The sequence below is a fragment of the Oryzias latipes genome, chromosome 16 (genome assembly GCF_053564925.1).
Source record: "Oryzias latipes strain Hd-rR chromosome 16, Olatipes_Hd-rR_3.1".
NCBI lineage: Eukaryota > Metazoa > Chordata > Actinopteri > Beloniformes > Adrianichthyidae > Oryzias > Oryzias latipes.
In genome coordinates this window covers 32,485,379-32,500,456 of record NC_136252.1, presented here as the reverse complement: position 1 = coordinate 32,500,456, position 15,078 = coordinate 32,485,379, and the positions used below count along the sequence as shown (strand labels likewise).

Here is a 15,078-nt window from a genome sequence, read left to right as displayed (position 1 = left end):
GAAAGATTTCATGTAATCCATGGATACCAGTGAAGATCACAAAGCATTGAAGAAAAAAGGTTCAGCGCACTGTCTAGTGGGTCTAGATGACCCCACTCATAATGTTAAAGTGCCTATGATAGCACAAGGGCTAATTTGCTTCATTAAAGCCCAAATATTAAAACATGAATGAATTTGATAAATTTTTAGAGCAGTGGAAAAACTTAATCATCAAAGTGTTTTTTTAAATTAATCATAAAAGGATTATTGTCTTATATTTAGCAGGAAACTCAAAATACTTTCAGAAACATGTTAATTTGACTGAAATCCAAATAAATTAACAAGATGATCTTTTCTTTATTTGTTTTAGTTCTGGCTCCACATCTGTCTGTCACTTATTTTTACATTCATTCTTGTGTAATTTCTATTTGCAATAAAAGCATATAACACTAGATGGCAGGATTTGTTTCTTTCTACAGGTATTAGCATGAAAAGAAAACAAATAATTGACTTGAAAGAAAATATCTATCTATCTATCTATCTATCTATCTATCTATCTATCTATCTATCTATCTATCTATCTATCTATCTATCTATCTATCTATCTATCTATACTAGTAATGCTACCAGTATCATTGTGATGCTGATGTTCAAGCGTTGATTTTATATTATACCGCCCAATGCTTTGGTCCCAACTGCCCTTACAGGTGGATGTCTGTGCACAGAGGTGGCCCACACGAAACATCACTGAACCCACAGGGCCAAAAGGTTCATGCACATTTTTTCTAAGGGCATGCTGTGAGCGAGAGGGCATAGTAAACACTTGCCCCCCCAAAATCCTGCGCACTGCAAAAGGAGCGCGTTAGTGCTGTTTACGTGATGAACAGCCTGAATGTTTGAAATTATTGGCATCTGTGCACAGTGAGGAGCCAGTACACTGCAAAAAAAAGTCCTTTCTCCAAACAAGTTAAAAAAAATATAGAACACAAAATGTTTTTCACTTCTTATAAGTGAAAAAAATGGCAATAGAACAAGAAGAATTTGTTTTGGTAAGATTCCTTAAAATAAGTTGGGATGTCATGACTTTAAGCCCAAAGTCAATATTAAAAGTAACTATAAACGCTCATATTTAGGCCTATTGCCCAGATCATTGGAAAAGTTTTTAAAAAGTGTTTATTATTAAAAATGTTATAAAGCTTTAAAGAAGGTATGTTTATATATGTATATGAAGACTTCACAAAGCACCACATGCACAATAATGGCATGTTCCATATTCACGACTTTCCTTAAGGTGGCCGTGTGAGTCTCAAGAGAACTGGATGACACACCTGTGCTCACCTAAGATCCAGTCGCTCATGCCTACAACCGTCAACAGACCCAGACAACCCAAAAACCCACAGCACCTGTACGGGTCAACCCCCCATGTGGGTGCACCTGTATGGTTTTTAAACTTCTTAGGTTGAATACATGAAGCAGTTCGACACTACAGTGATCCCTTTGGACACCATATATATACTGTGAAAGAAAGGAGAGTCCAGTGGGAAGCCAGAAACTCTAAAAAATGTTTGAAAACTGCATGAAGTCAAAAAAAAACCTTTTCCAGTGTTTGAAAACAGAAACCGCATCTCACAAAGACACGCATCACTCTGAAACGCTCCTGTTAGTCAGAGCAAAGTCATGTTTTAAAACGTGTAAACATGTTTCTTTGGGGAATTCACTCTCTGTCTGTCACCTTGCGTCTCTTCTTGTCAGTCTCTTTGTAAAGATGAAGGCGAAGGTTGCGGACAGCCGGCAGGTTGTTGAACTCGAAGTGCTCGCCCCAGAACACGGTGTCCGTGCGGGGCTTGCTGGTGGTGCGCGCGTACAGCATGTCGTCCAGGCAAAGTTCGCAGTAGTAGCGTTTCTTGGCCGGGAGTTCTCGGGCCTCGATGATCCACAGCTTGAGCACATTGTCCACCCTCCGACTGTTGTCCTGCGTGGAACAGAGGTCACATTAAGCATAGTAATAACCAATCATCAATCTAAGGAACAGTCATGTGAAAAAGTTGGTGCAGACTTTTGACTAAAAAGACGGAAAAATGTCATCCAGCTAAAGCGGCAGAATCGCGTGATAACTTATTCAACAAAAAGCTTGACAAAAGACAAAGTTACATATATGTGGGCAATACTAAGCGACCCCATAAATCGGTAGCATTCATCTTCTCTACCCAGAACCTTTCAGTGATTATTTAAATTAACCTGATGGTGTTGTAAAGGACATTTGGCCCTAAAATGTCCTCCTTTTTCTTGAGATTTCTTTAAACTCGTCACTAAACACCATTAGCTGGTCAAAGCATCTCAATCAAACTGAAGTCTGGTCTTTGACTCGCCCGCCCTCAAAACTTGATTACTTTTTCAGCCATTCTGCTGTAAAATGACGAATTGATCTCTTGTTGCATGATCACAATTTCAGCCAAGCTTTAGCTCTACGCGCCCCAGTCTTCTAGCTCAAGCCCGGATTATTACTCGTCCAGCACCATGATGAATCTTTAAGGTGGTAAAACTGAGCAGACTTTTAAAAAGAAAACATGCACAGAATTTTTTTCCAGCGTAATGTTTGTAAAAACCCTGAGATTAAAAGAGGCAGTCCAAACTTTTGCACATGACTGCGCACTTGAGGAAAAAGAGCCATGAAAGGATTTCTGATGGATGGAAACGGATAGCGAGAGTGAACGAAGGGCAACAGCAGGCCAGACTGCAGGGGAACAGAGAAAAGGACAGGAAAGAGAAAGCTGGCGAGACGACGGCTGGAGTTGATATGTTTCTCTCATCTCGAACACAGAAACTGGAAACAGCATGAAAGACGCCCAAAGATGGGCAGGAAATGAAGACACGGATCTATTAACCATGAGATTCATGCAATGCACACGTGCAGACAACAGGCACGCGATGGTGGCGATGTTTCTGCTTCACTTCCAAATTACATTTGACGTCCCCACAGCGTGGGGGGGGGCTGCGCTGTTGCTCAGATATGTTTGAATCTCCTTTCTTTCTGGTTCAAATTCTCCAAAAACCAAAGCGTCTTGGAGATCCTCAGTTCTTGAGTTGGCTGTCTGGGTTCTCTTTGATAGCTGCTGCCAAACACAAGGCGTGGTTAATTTCAAACCGACGAGCATCTGGCTGCTCGGTGTGCCAGAGCCCACACGCTGCAGCAGCACCAGCAGGAGCTCCAGTGCTCCAGTCCTGATATCATCTTCCACATTTCAATCCAGCCTCAACTTTACCGTCACAACACTAATGAAACACTGCGTCAGGGTGCAGAGGATACTTGGCTGTTGCAAAAATGAAAAATTCTCAAAGACAGACGGAAGGGGTCCAGAAAGTTAAAAATATTAATAATCCCTGTCTCTGTGTTGGGTCTTATCTCTGCTGGTGCATCTGTGAAGGAGTAGAAGGAGGGGTTGGGAACGAGCAGCCCGAAGGATTCCTCAGAGCCTGTGACGGAGCCAAGGACCCCTGCAGCACGAGCATCTGGTCGCAGCATCCAGCGCATGTCACGTTTCATCTCAGACCGACCTAATATCTCTCCAGAACCATTTGCTATCAAAGCTGTCTGTTCTTTTCTATTAACGGCAAGGCGGTTGTGGGAATGTTGCAGGAAGTGGGGCTGCTTTGGTGTTTCTTTCTAAAATCAATATGGCGTGCTGAGATAAGTTTGAACCAAACTGAGGATGAAATCAAACAAAGCGGATGTTTAGCTGCTGGACAGCATCTTTTTAAAGACCCACTCCAATGAAAATGACGTGTTTTTGACATTTCTTTGATGATGGATGAAATTTATAAAGAAAATTAAGATTAAAATTGCATTTCTGAGTATTTATTTATTCAAATTGTTGTGAATGAATAGTAGACGAAAAATGCAGTTTGAAAAAGAGCTTGTTTGTCACTTAGAAAATGCGCTAGGTGCCCTGCAAGCTCCACTCCATTCTTTATTGATGTGCTACTGCTCTGAAGAAACTATGTCCGATAAAACAATACAGGCTATTTTGATTTTGGCTAAAACGGTTACGAGGAGCTGCTTTTCCAGAAGAAAATGCAGGGTTGAATGCTGCACTGCTGAATGAAAATAAAACTTAAAGGATAATAATTGCCAAAAAAAGAAGAAATGATTAAAGTTGACGATAGATAAAGTGAAAAACGCACAATACCAAAAAAGTTGTTTGTAAAAAAATATTGAACCAGCGAGCTTCTGCACCAAGGATTCCCCATGCATTTACAATGGAGGCAAAAATCCTGGAATATCTTGAAAAGTTCAAGGATTTGAAGGACCAAAAGTCCTGACTGAAAAAAGCTGAAAGAGCTGAACATTTTAATAGTTGAATGATTAAAATAGCTGAAAAATTGTAGAAGGAGTTAAGCGGCAAAAATTGGAGGAAGATACTAGAAAAAGAAAGAGAAATAGGAAAAGAACAATTAAAAATCCACAGGGAACGCTTTTACAAAAGATCTAAAGATGATCCAAGTGGGACTCAGGCAGGTGGAGAATAAAAAAACAAAACCAAAACATATATAGATGTTTTTTTTTAATTTAAAAATAGCTTTTCAATGCCATTTAGTGGGTTTAATTATCATCTGTGAATGTTCAGAGTATGAAAGGTCAAACATAGATGTAATTAAAGCAGGTTCAAAAAATTAAAACATTTCTTTTCCTTTGTTATGTTTAAGGGAATCAAAAATACTGCACCAGCATTGTAACCAAAGAACTGAGGGTTTAATTCTGGCCCCGGAATGACATCCGAAAAAAACAACCACCTGAAAATCAGCTTGTTTGTTACCATGGCAACACTCGCTGCACTTTTTTTTTTTAAGTCATAGCCAGAATATTGGATCTATCCCGTACAGTTTTAGACCAGATTCCATCTCAGAGGTGAATTTCTAATGAACTCCTGCCGCTCTGCAGAAACTATGTCCTTCAAAATGACACGTTTTTTTTAAATAATTTGGCTAAAAATAATCATAACTAAAGGGCAACTAGAGTGAGAACTCTTTGAAAATCAATCAAAAGATGATCAGATGAATGTTTTTCTAAGCTGAGGAAGTTCTGCTGCTCCTTCGGTCTCCTCTCTTGCTCCTCCGGTGTATTTTGGTGTCTTGGAGATGGTCGACCAGTTGTCTTCAAATGACTGTAATCATGTTAGAGGATTCGCAGCGTTTTTTTTTGACATAGCGACTGTGATCATCCACCCTGAGTTATTACCTCGTGCAGCTTCAGTATTTGGGTGGAGCAGCTTCTAAATTGCTCAACATAGACAAGACACAGAGAGACGATGGTGGGGTTCACACAGAGAAATGAGGCGCTGCGCTGGCGCTGGAAACAAACAACAGCAACGGGGGGACAGGGAGGAGAGAGACTGACAGAGGGATCATCCCCTCGTTTTCTTCCTCTACCGCATCCCTTTCTCTCCCCTCACCTTGTTGGGCTTGACAGCTCTCTGCAGGTTCTCGATCCATTTGTCTCTCTCTGCAGCTGAGCGACACGCAAAGCACTTGGTTCCCGATGCCGTAGTCACCTGAGGTTACAGCCAACGGTAAATCCATCAACCACAGCCATTAGTCACCATGGAGACAGCAACTGCGGCGCCAAAACAATGTCTCCTATTCATTCTCAACTCGTGATGCACTAATGAAAAGATGAGAAAACTAAGCTCACTTCAGCCCCTTCTGCACGTTTCTGCGGGCTGCATGTGTGCCGCCGTCGCTCCATCGGCCAGCTTACCTCAAAACAGTACTCCTGCCCCAGGATGCTTGAATGCACAGGTTTGATGATGGCGTCCTCGTCCAGCGTGAGGTCCAGTGCCTCGGCGGCGCTGCTGGGGGACAGCAAGGACTCATGGGAGTGGGACTCTTTGAAGCTCTGCATCAAACGGGTCCTGGGAGAGCCGCAGTTGATTACAGATAGAGAGGAGAGAGGAAGGGCTTTACTCGAGACGCTGCAGGGGTTCTTTACATGTAAACATCGAGATGCTAATGTGAAGATTCACTCTATCTTTTCCTAATCCTACCTTTATGAAGCTAAATCTCTTCTATTGCAAAATATTTCTGCATTTTCACACATGGAGGGGACCCAAAACATTGAGTCGCAATGCTTTTTTCAGGCAGTGAAACACTTGTTAGGTGGGGGTTTTTGCAAGCACAACAACTTAAGGTTCCACTGCAGGAAAAATATGACTTTTAATGCAGAATTTCACATATCATTATAATACAACAGCATATAAACACAATAAAATCCCACAGATTACAGCAAAATGAACAGTAAAAGAAACCAAACATAAATATTACTGTTCAAATCATCAAAGGACTTGAAAAGTGTCTCCATGAGGCGTGAAGGATCCAGAGAGTGGCCTGTGATTAATGGCATGCTCCATATCACAGGATTAAGACCAGGGGCTGTGATGTGAAGCCTCAAATGAAGCCTGACAAACTTTTCTCCTCGAGATCGAGAACTCTGAGTTTATAAGTCTCAGTTTTCCTGCTTGGCATGACTTTTTACGGATTACTACTTTTATTGTGGGAAATAAAATAAAAAACGGGGAATTGAGCTCTGTCTTTGCTTAATACAAAATTTTAGGAAAAAAACAAAAATATGTTCATTTAAAGTAACAAAGTCAGTCAGAAATACATAAAATAAATATATACTGCAAAAAATGAACCTTAAAAAAAGTAAAAAGACTGTTTCAGGAGTAAAAATATATTTTGTCTTGAAAGAAAAAAAGTTTTTTAGTTATAAAATAATCTTAGTTTGTGGGGGAAAAAAAAGTTGTTTTTTTTTACCCAACAGTGTAAATACCTACTCTGATGAAAAGAGTGTTTTTGGTGTGTTTTTTTTTTCAAGATGCTCATGTTGCATTTTTCTGATGATGGAGGACATTTATAAAGAAACTTAAGCTCAAAATGTATTTTCTGAGTATTTCTGTTTTTAAATCGTTGTGAATCAGGAAAAGATCGTATTTGTGATGTAGAAAATACGCTGCAAGCTCCCTGCTCTGCTCCATTCTGATGCATCCACTTGCAGACAAATAGATCCATGAGCTTCTTTGTTTTCCTCGTCTGCGCTGGAATCTGGATCAGAACTGTGCGGTTGGATAGATCTGATCTTGATCACTATTTTTGTTGCACCGCCAATGTTAGGCTGTGGTTGTAAGCTAGCAGGAGAGCGTGTAAACAAAGAGCTCTCAGTAAAAGGGAGGGAAAGAGGGGTGAGGTTACTCTGCGCCAACGGCCCTGCCCACACCTCAGTGGTGAAACTACAACCTTTTTTCAACATTTATTTTCAAATTGTGTCTCATAAGTCATTAAAAGTGTTGAAGTCCAGGTAGATAAAACCTTTAGCTGACCACAAATCAAAAAGCTTACAGTTGTTAAAGCACATTAGCATTACATTGAAATAACTAAGTCTCAAATACAGCGCCCTCTGCAGCAACTATGTTGCATTAACTTAGTTCTAAAATAAAAACACATTTAGACCCCTCCCTCTTTTCTCACTGCAACTGGTATTTTAGCAAATTATTTTCCATAAATAAAATATAAGATCGGTTCTTACCATCTAACCGTTTTAAACTATTTCTGAATGTAAATCCTGATTAAGCTTAGCTAATAGCATCCCTCATCCCATGGATGTTTTTTCCCCCCAACACTCCCACGTACACATGCATGCAGTAAAACTGCTGACGGGGACACGACCACAATGACAGACACGGGATGACACGACGAGTCTAACCAGAGGGCGAGGAGCGCTGGTCAGCAGAAAAGAAAAGCTCTACAGAAATGAGGAAAAGCTGTGAAAATGAAGAGAAGGTCCTGAGCTGTGGGTCCACTGCTCTCCTTTACGTTCAGTCATCGCACAGCGGCGCCTCTAAGCAGGAAAGTGAGGAGAGACCAACTCCAAGAGTGAGGGAGAGATAAAAATAGACCCAAAGGAATGAGTCAGATTGAAGGGAATACAGAGGAGAAAGAGAGAGAAGGAGGGGGGGGGGAGTCATGAGAGAAGGAAGACTGAGAGGAACGTGGGGGGGTCTGTGGGAAAGAAGACCTCTCTGAGGAACTAGTGTTCATTATGCAAACAGTGGAGCTTCTGGAGAAGGAGAAGGAGGGAGATTATGGATTAAAGGAGGGAAAGCAGAGCCGGAGACATTCAGTGAGGGTCAGGGAGCATGAGAGGATTGAGGAACCAGCAGGAGGGCTGGAGGTAAAAAAAAATAAACAGGTCTGCAGCTGATCTCAGTGGAGACGTGAAGAAAGAATAAAAGACGTGCTCGCAGCCTGCAAATGACTCCAAACTTGACGTGACAGACGAGCCGAGAACAAATCTCTGCAGCGCCAACGTGCTTGAAAGGAGGTTAGAGGAACAGAGGAGCATGTTCTTTATCACAGCAAATTAAAAACAAGCAGCTCTGAACAGTGACACCTCACCCTCCACTGTGAATTTCCGCAGCTCTTTCTCTCACAGTTCTGTTTATTTTGCTTCCATGTGAAAAATGGAGACAATGGTGAATTCTAAAACAATGCAAACATTTTCTTTTTAATGCTTTTGACCCATTTTCAGCCAAACTTTAGCTAAAATTGTCTTTTGGGAAACAGTTACTGCCCTGCAGCCCATATCATTACTACACCACTTCCGTGCTGTTAACTGAAAGCAGGTTTTTGGATTTGCTCCGATACTAAAGCGATGACGGTTTCTCATCTCTGCTTCGATCTTGTTGTGAAAACAACAAAGTCAAGTCTTCTATTTCTCCTTAAAATAATGACCCACCTGCAAAAAAGCTATTTGACTTCAGCATAAATCAAATACATTGTGTTAATTTCAATTACATAATGAAGATGCTGAAAAAGGCTTGGACACTATAAAGTGTGAACCATCCTTTCCTGCATATAAAAATTCTTATTTTTTATCAACATGTTTACATTTTTTGCCTAACAAGCAGCGAATTTCTTAATTTTTGTGAAAAAGCTTAAGATCATTTTTTTCTTGTTTGGTTCAAATTATCATTTTTTAAACAGTAAAGAAAATATATATATTTCTTATTTTCTTGTGTAAATATCATTTAATTTAAAATTGCAATAATATTAACTGTTTTGAAGCCTGTTTACCACTGAAGGTATCAGAAAAACATTTTTTTCATTACATCATTTTTTTCATTTTTGAATACATGAAATTTTCAAAAATAAAATAAATTAATTCAAGCAAGTTAAATATATTTAAGTTGCTTGAATTAATGCACTAGACAGTTTTGATTTCAATGCCATCTATTAAAAACCAATTTCAAGATTTTAAAGTGGAAGAAAAAAAGATTTTAACTCATGAAAAATACTGTCAAATTTTCCAGATGATCCAAAGTGCTACTTATCACTTTCACTGTTGATGAGCCATGACTTTTCTTTTGTAATTATTATCCACAATTTTTAAATAATAAACAATTAAGTGCTTAATTTCCTTTCAATTTTAGGTCTCAAATGTTTCTGTTTGATCAAAGTTCATGTTCTTTCTGTTGAGCATTTTCCTGTCAGTGTTTTCTTTGACCTTCTTTTTAAGCTTGTGTTCACAATTTCCTTGCTTCTGCCCGAACTTTACTGCTTGTGTTGCATGTTCAGTTAACATTACAGTCTGCCATAATGTAATCCCTGCTGGTAACAGGTAAACTCTCCAAGAATGAATGCAAAGGTAACTAGTTTTGTTGGTATTTGGCCCAGATGTGTAAAAAAGATTCTTCTCTTGGGGAACTAACCTCTGGTTTTTTTTTTTTTTTTTTTTTATAAGTCTCTTCAAACTGAAAGAGAAGAACAGACGTCTCCAACTTCCCCAATGAATAAATCATGTGGAAACTTGTGCTGGCAGGCACACGTCTCTGCGGTTTTACAGGTGTAGCGCTCCCTGGAGAACGCTGTTGTCCCGATTTCATGTCTTACAGATGAGCGTCCCCTGAAAAACGTCCAGGCTGTTGACTGTCCATCGGGAAAACGGATAGACAGACAGACAAAGTTGGACCGATGGACACTCTTAGTGATTATTGTGCTTTGAAATGTAAAAATGTGTTCAGGTTTAACTTGTTGATGAGCCAATGTCCATCTGAGCCTCAGAACCTATCAAAGACCAAACACTTTGGTGAAGAATGAAGTGAAGAAAGGGCTAATGAAGGAAAAAATGGCAGCAGACAAACTAAGATTGTTGTTGTTTTTTGTTTTTTTTCTGGACTTCCTGTGAGAGTCTGAGTGCTGCTGCAGCGACTCTCCGGAGGACACAGAGGAGGTGTTATTAAGCAAATCTCCCACAGACTCATTGTGGCCTGTGCAGCTGCAGGTTTCCATGGTGATAAGGGGAATGTTATTTGATCGCCCTGGCTGAGAGGCTGCCGTGATGCTCGCTGTTTAAGTGACACTGCAGAGCAAAGGCAGAACAAAGGAACAGAAATTTAAGACAAAGATGGATGCAAAGGGAAGAAAGTGTCAAACTGTTTGTCTATGTATGTGATGGATAAAATTTGCATTTGAAGTGCAGTTTGGAGCTGACTGAAGAACATGCTTTAGTGAAAATACAAGGAAAACTAGATATTTAGATTAATATGATTCATTGTAATACTATACTTTCACATGTTGTTTGTTTTTGTCTCTCAGGTTAAAGGATGTGAAGTCAGTCAATATCTAACTTTTGTGATGAGGTTTTCTCTTAGAGAGCCAAGTAATCGAAACAGAACATTATTTACATACTTTTATTTTGGTAAATAACAACCAGAAATAAAAGATCAGTTTTTTGTTTTTCATTGGCTTCTGTGGCACAAAAACAAAAAAAACCACAGAATATCACCAAATAATGTTTTTCTAATTTAAATACATTTTTATACTTTAAAAAAGATTGATAACCTTTTCTTTATATTTAACGTCTTGTTTTAAGATGACAAATCTTGGATATCTTGTTGAGACATTTATTTTGAAAGCATCTTTTTTAAGTATTATCTCTAATGAAGCTATTTTTTTTTTTACTCAAAATGTATTTTTAACTTTGACAACTTTATCCTAAAATGTGTTATTCTAGTTTTAGTTCATTTGGTCTAGTAATTAGGATAGTTGTTCTGTTGTAGCGCATAAAATAGGATATTTTGGGGGAAAAGTATGAGCATGTGTGTAAATGTAGCTAAGCTACTTTAATAAATGTTATAACAGTGCACGCTAATTTTAAGACATAATATTTATAATCATTGAAGCCATATATCTAAAAATGAGTGTTTATTAGTGATTTCAAGTTTTTACTAGTTTTTTTTTTTTTTTTTAGAAAATCTTACCAAGAAAATTGTTTTCACTTATAAAAATGGAAAAACAATACAATAATTTTTCATTTCTTTTGAGAAGGACAGTTTTTCCAGTGTAGACCTACTCAAAATCCGCTCTGCAGCCTGATGGTGCAGCCGTTGCATGCAGTTTCTTGATGTTTTTATAGCACAGCTGATTTGCACAATGGCCTCAAAAACAAAATTCTTCATCAAATCAGTGGCTGGAGCTGGAGATCGTCCTGCTTCTGTCCTTATTCGGGTTTTTGAAAGATTACCGTCACTGCCTACATTTTAAAGCTGTGTTTACACACAAACAGTACTTCAGCAGGTGTTTTGTTGTTTGCCCTTACTTTGTTGAGTTACTCTGCTGCACTCAAAAACTTTAGGTCCTCCGAAGTGGGCTATGTTTAATTTCTAGTCAAATTACCCCCCATTTTTGGGGATTTTCGAACTTTACAGCTACAAAAGTGGCAACACCCTATGATTCATCAGACCATAGGCTGATGAATCACAGCTGTACATCGCTGGGCCCGTGTCAAATTAACAGAGTAAGACTAATAAAGAGTGATGTAAATCAGACACTTCCAAACTCTGGTCAAAAGGCTAAAAGTGTCCTTCAGCCCCTTTCAAAGAAAAGATGGTTGATGTTAAGCTACAGCCACAGCAAGCGTGTGACGCACGCGAGCTCCTGAACAAGCTTTTAGCCCAGACTGGGCACTGAGGGCCGCATTCCTGCATGTTTTCCAGCATACCCTGCTCTGGCATGTTCTAATTGGCTGGACACACCTGAACCAGGTATTCAGCCATGAGTAGGGCAAGACTATCTGGAAATCATGCAGACACACCGGCCCTCGAGGCCTGGAATTGCCCACCCCTGTTTTAGCCCATGGTGTTCACACTGGACAAGCAGGGATGGGACTCTTCCATTTTTCTTCTGTTTACTAGTGCTTGTCCGCCACCTACAGTTGGAAAAGGCTTGGTGTGAAATATTAAAGTGGTGCAAATCTTGTCAATCTTTTTCTTTCACAGCTCTGTTCCAGTATATGAAAGACTTAGTGTCATAAAACTTCCGGACGGAAACAAACCGCAATGATTAATTTCTCCTTTATGATTAATTTTCAAACGATTGGCACGGCATTGAATTAAAAGGGAGGCGATCCAAAGGCCACTACCAAATCAGAGTCCCCGATTGGTCAAAATTCCACCTGGTTTAACGTTCAATGGCCACAAGTTTTGTACGTAGAGCCCAAAAACGGTCTTGAAAATGTGCATTGCGACTTGTGAACACAAGAATTTTGACCACGGAAGCGCATGCTTGCGCTCGTTTACTTTACATTGATTGTGGCCACCTGAACGCTCACTATACCGAGGGGGGTGTGATCGTAGCTTTGGAGTTTTAAGCCAACCGAGTTCCCATCCGAGGCTGCAGGAAACACACAATCAACACCCAGTCATGTTTAGTTACTGCTCCGTATGTCATTAATTATTAATGCAAAAAAAGCTAAAAAAGTTACATTTATCTGAGTAACAGCTGAATAATGATGCTCAATGCTAAAGGGTCTGATAGTCAAAAGTCAAACAGCAGCATTTATGTTTGCTCAAAACACACACCAGTCCACTAAAGTGAAGCAAAGCTTCTGGAATATGTCGAGAATGAATCCCAGGTGGCGCTCAAGTGGCAGGAAGTTGGTTTTGCATCAGTTTCAGAAGAATGAGGTGAGTTCTGACTTGTGTGTCTTCCACCTGATCATCCTGTTTCAGCTTCAAAATGCAGATCTGAACCTTACAAGCAGGATGGGATCAAACCTAACCGGTAATCAAACCCACTCAGACGTCCATCACGAGGAAACAAATCAGCGTCTGACACTCACTGACCTGTCTTGGTCGGCACTGCGGAAGCGGGGGAGGATCATCTGGCGGAAACTGCTTGTTCGGTCCAGTTTGGGCTGACTCTTGGCCCTCTTGATTGAGCCCTTCAACCTTCTACTGAGAAAACTCTGCAGCATGGAGGAGGAGGAGGGCGACCAGCGAGTCAAACAGATGAAGAAGGGGAGGATGAGGAGGTTCAGATTGGAGTGATTATTGAAGGATGGGGATGGATCGAAGAGTGAGCCGAGCCCGGTTTGAAATGATCATGAGGAAATCAAAAAACACGTGTTGTTTGTCAGAGATGCAGTTAAAAAAATAAATAAAGGAAATCAAACAAAGAAAATGAAAGACGTGACGGAGAGAGCAAACGGGAAATTTATTAACAGGCAGTAAACAACAACAAACATGTTCACATGCTGCAGCTGCAGTGCTCCACAGTTTCCTGAGGTGGGCAGTGATGTGCCACGCAGTCCACACTGGATGCATTTTGTCCCACATCAGCCTCCTTACAGGAGGATTGCATAACATCAGAAACATTGCAACAGAGATTTAATCATTGATAACAGGAATACGGAGCAGTCTCATCACTCAAAGGCAGACAATAGGAGCAAATATTTGACTTTTTTTTCTTTTTTTTTAAGGAGATTGGATCTCTTTTGAGTTAAGAAAATCCTTCAGCAGAAATTCCTCTTTATGACGATGCTCTGTAGAGGTGAGGAAAACTGCAGCTCTTGAAAAAGGAGTTCAAGAGCTGTTATTTCTATAGAAACTTGAGAAAAAAGGTAAAAGTTTGACTATAACATTCTCATCCGTCTTACATTATCCGCATATTAAAAACAATTTTGAATCAAATGTTAATTTTCTGACAAATAATGAGGTGAAAATCTTGGTTTGTGGAAGTGTGCATTAAAAACTCCTTTTGCGTGGCTCCAGTTCAGGTTTCCTCCCATGTTAAGACTCAGTGGTTTCATTTCTGTAGCGATTGCACAACAGCATTATTCAGTGGGACTGGGGGGAGGGGGCGGGGCCTTGTCACCTCGCGTAAGTCAAATGTCTTTGAGGCCTGAAGGATATAATTAAAAGCTTGTCTCCATGCGCTGGTTCTCAGCTTCCAGCTTTTAAGGACCAGCTTTAAGAATCCAACAGTTGAAGTGTTTTAACTAAAGAGCCCGGATCCGCCATAACAGGAGGGTAATGGGGGTCGTAGGCTGCGTTTGGCGGCACACTCCATCAGCTGTTCAGCCGTGACTCAGGTTCATGTCAGGCTCCTGCTGTCTGTCTGACCTAAAAAAAACGGAGGCTCTAAGTGACCAGATGTGTGGTTAAAAGCTAAGCTCTGGGTTTTTAATCACTCCAATTATTCAGTCATACATCCTGACACACATTTAAGACAGTGTGATCCAAAATAGCCAACAAAGTAGTGTTTTTTTTTAAAAGTAAGATGACACTACAAACTGTAAAATCAAGAGGGTTGAACCACATTTTGAAAAAAGTTTAAATTTTTTCTTAACCCGTCAGCATCAGAGCTGTTGCTGGCAAAATTCTAAATGACAAACGCTCTTTGAACTACCATGATGCAATTGACGTAATTCTAACGGATTCTGATGTGGAGTAAAGTGGCATCGACTTTGCGTAAACGTAGCATAACGGCGCAAAGCCACTATCTCATCGTCACAATCAGCTGGAACTGCGTTGATTGTTTGAACAGTCAAAGAGTCACATCAATTCAAAAAAATTACTGTAACATTGGTGTGCAGCTGGAATTTGAACAAGCTCAAAAAGCGAATCCAAGTGTAATCCAACTGACTAGTTAGGAATATGAAAGATCACAAAATACTTTTTTCTTTGTGTTTATTTGATTAATGTAAAGACATTTTGATAATAATGACGGTACCGCGATTTAGCCGCAGCTTCAAACGTTTTAGGAAAA

At 40.0% G+C, this 15,078-nt stretch overlaps 1 protein-coding gene across 24 annotated transcripts in view; it reads right to left on the bottom strand.

Annotated features, from left to right (window-relative positions):
- syngap1b (synaptic Ras GTPase activating protein 1b) overlaps positions 1 to 15,078 on the bottom strand; it is a 182,259-nt gene that overhangs the window by 39,099 nt on the left and 128,082 nt on the right. For 20 of the 24 annotated variants that reach the window (XM_078932581.1, XM_078932592.1, XM_078932588.1 and 17 more), the window contains 4 exons: positions 13,155 to 13,276; positions 5,735 to 5,888; positions 5,430 to 5,528; positions 1,712 to 1,951 (listed from right to left, as the gene is read on the bottom strand). In XM_078932581.1, coding sequence (XP_078788707.1) covers positions 1,712 to 1,951; positions 5,430 to 5,528; positions 5,735 to 5,888; positions 13,155 to 13,276 — 615 coding nt within the window. Of the gene's footprint in view, positions 1 to 1,711; positions 1,952 to 5,429; positions 5,529 to 5,734; positions 5,889 to 7,735; positions 7,861 to 13,154; positions 13,277 to 15,078 lie in introns of those variants that run through there. The other 4 variants (XM_078932578.1, XM_078932587.1, XM_023964293.2 and 1 more) reach the window with 3 other exon arrangements.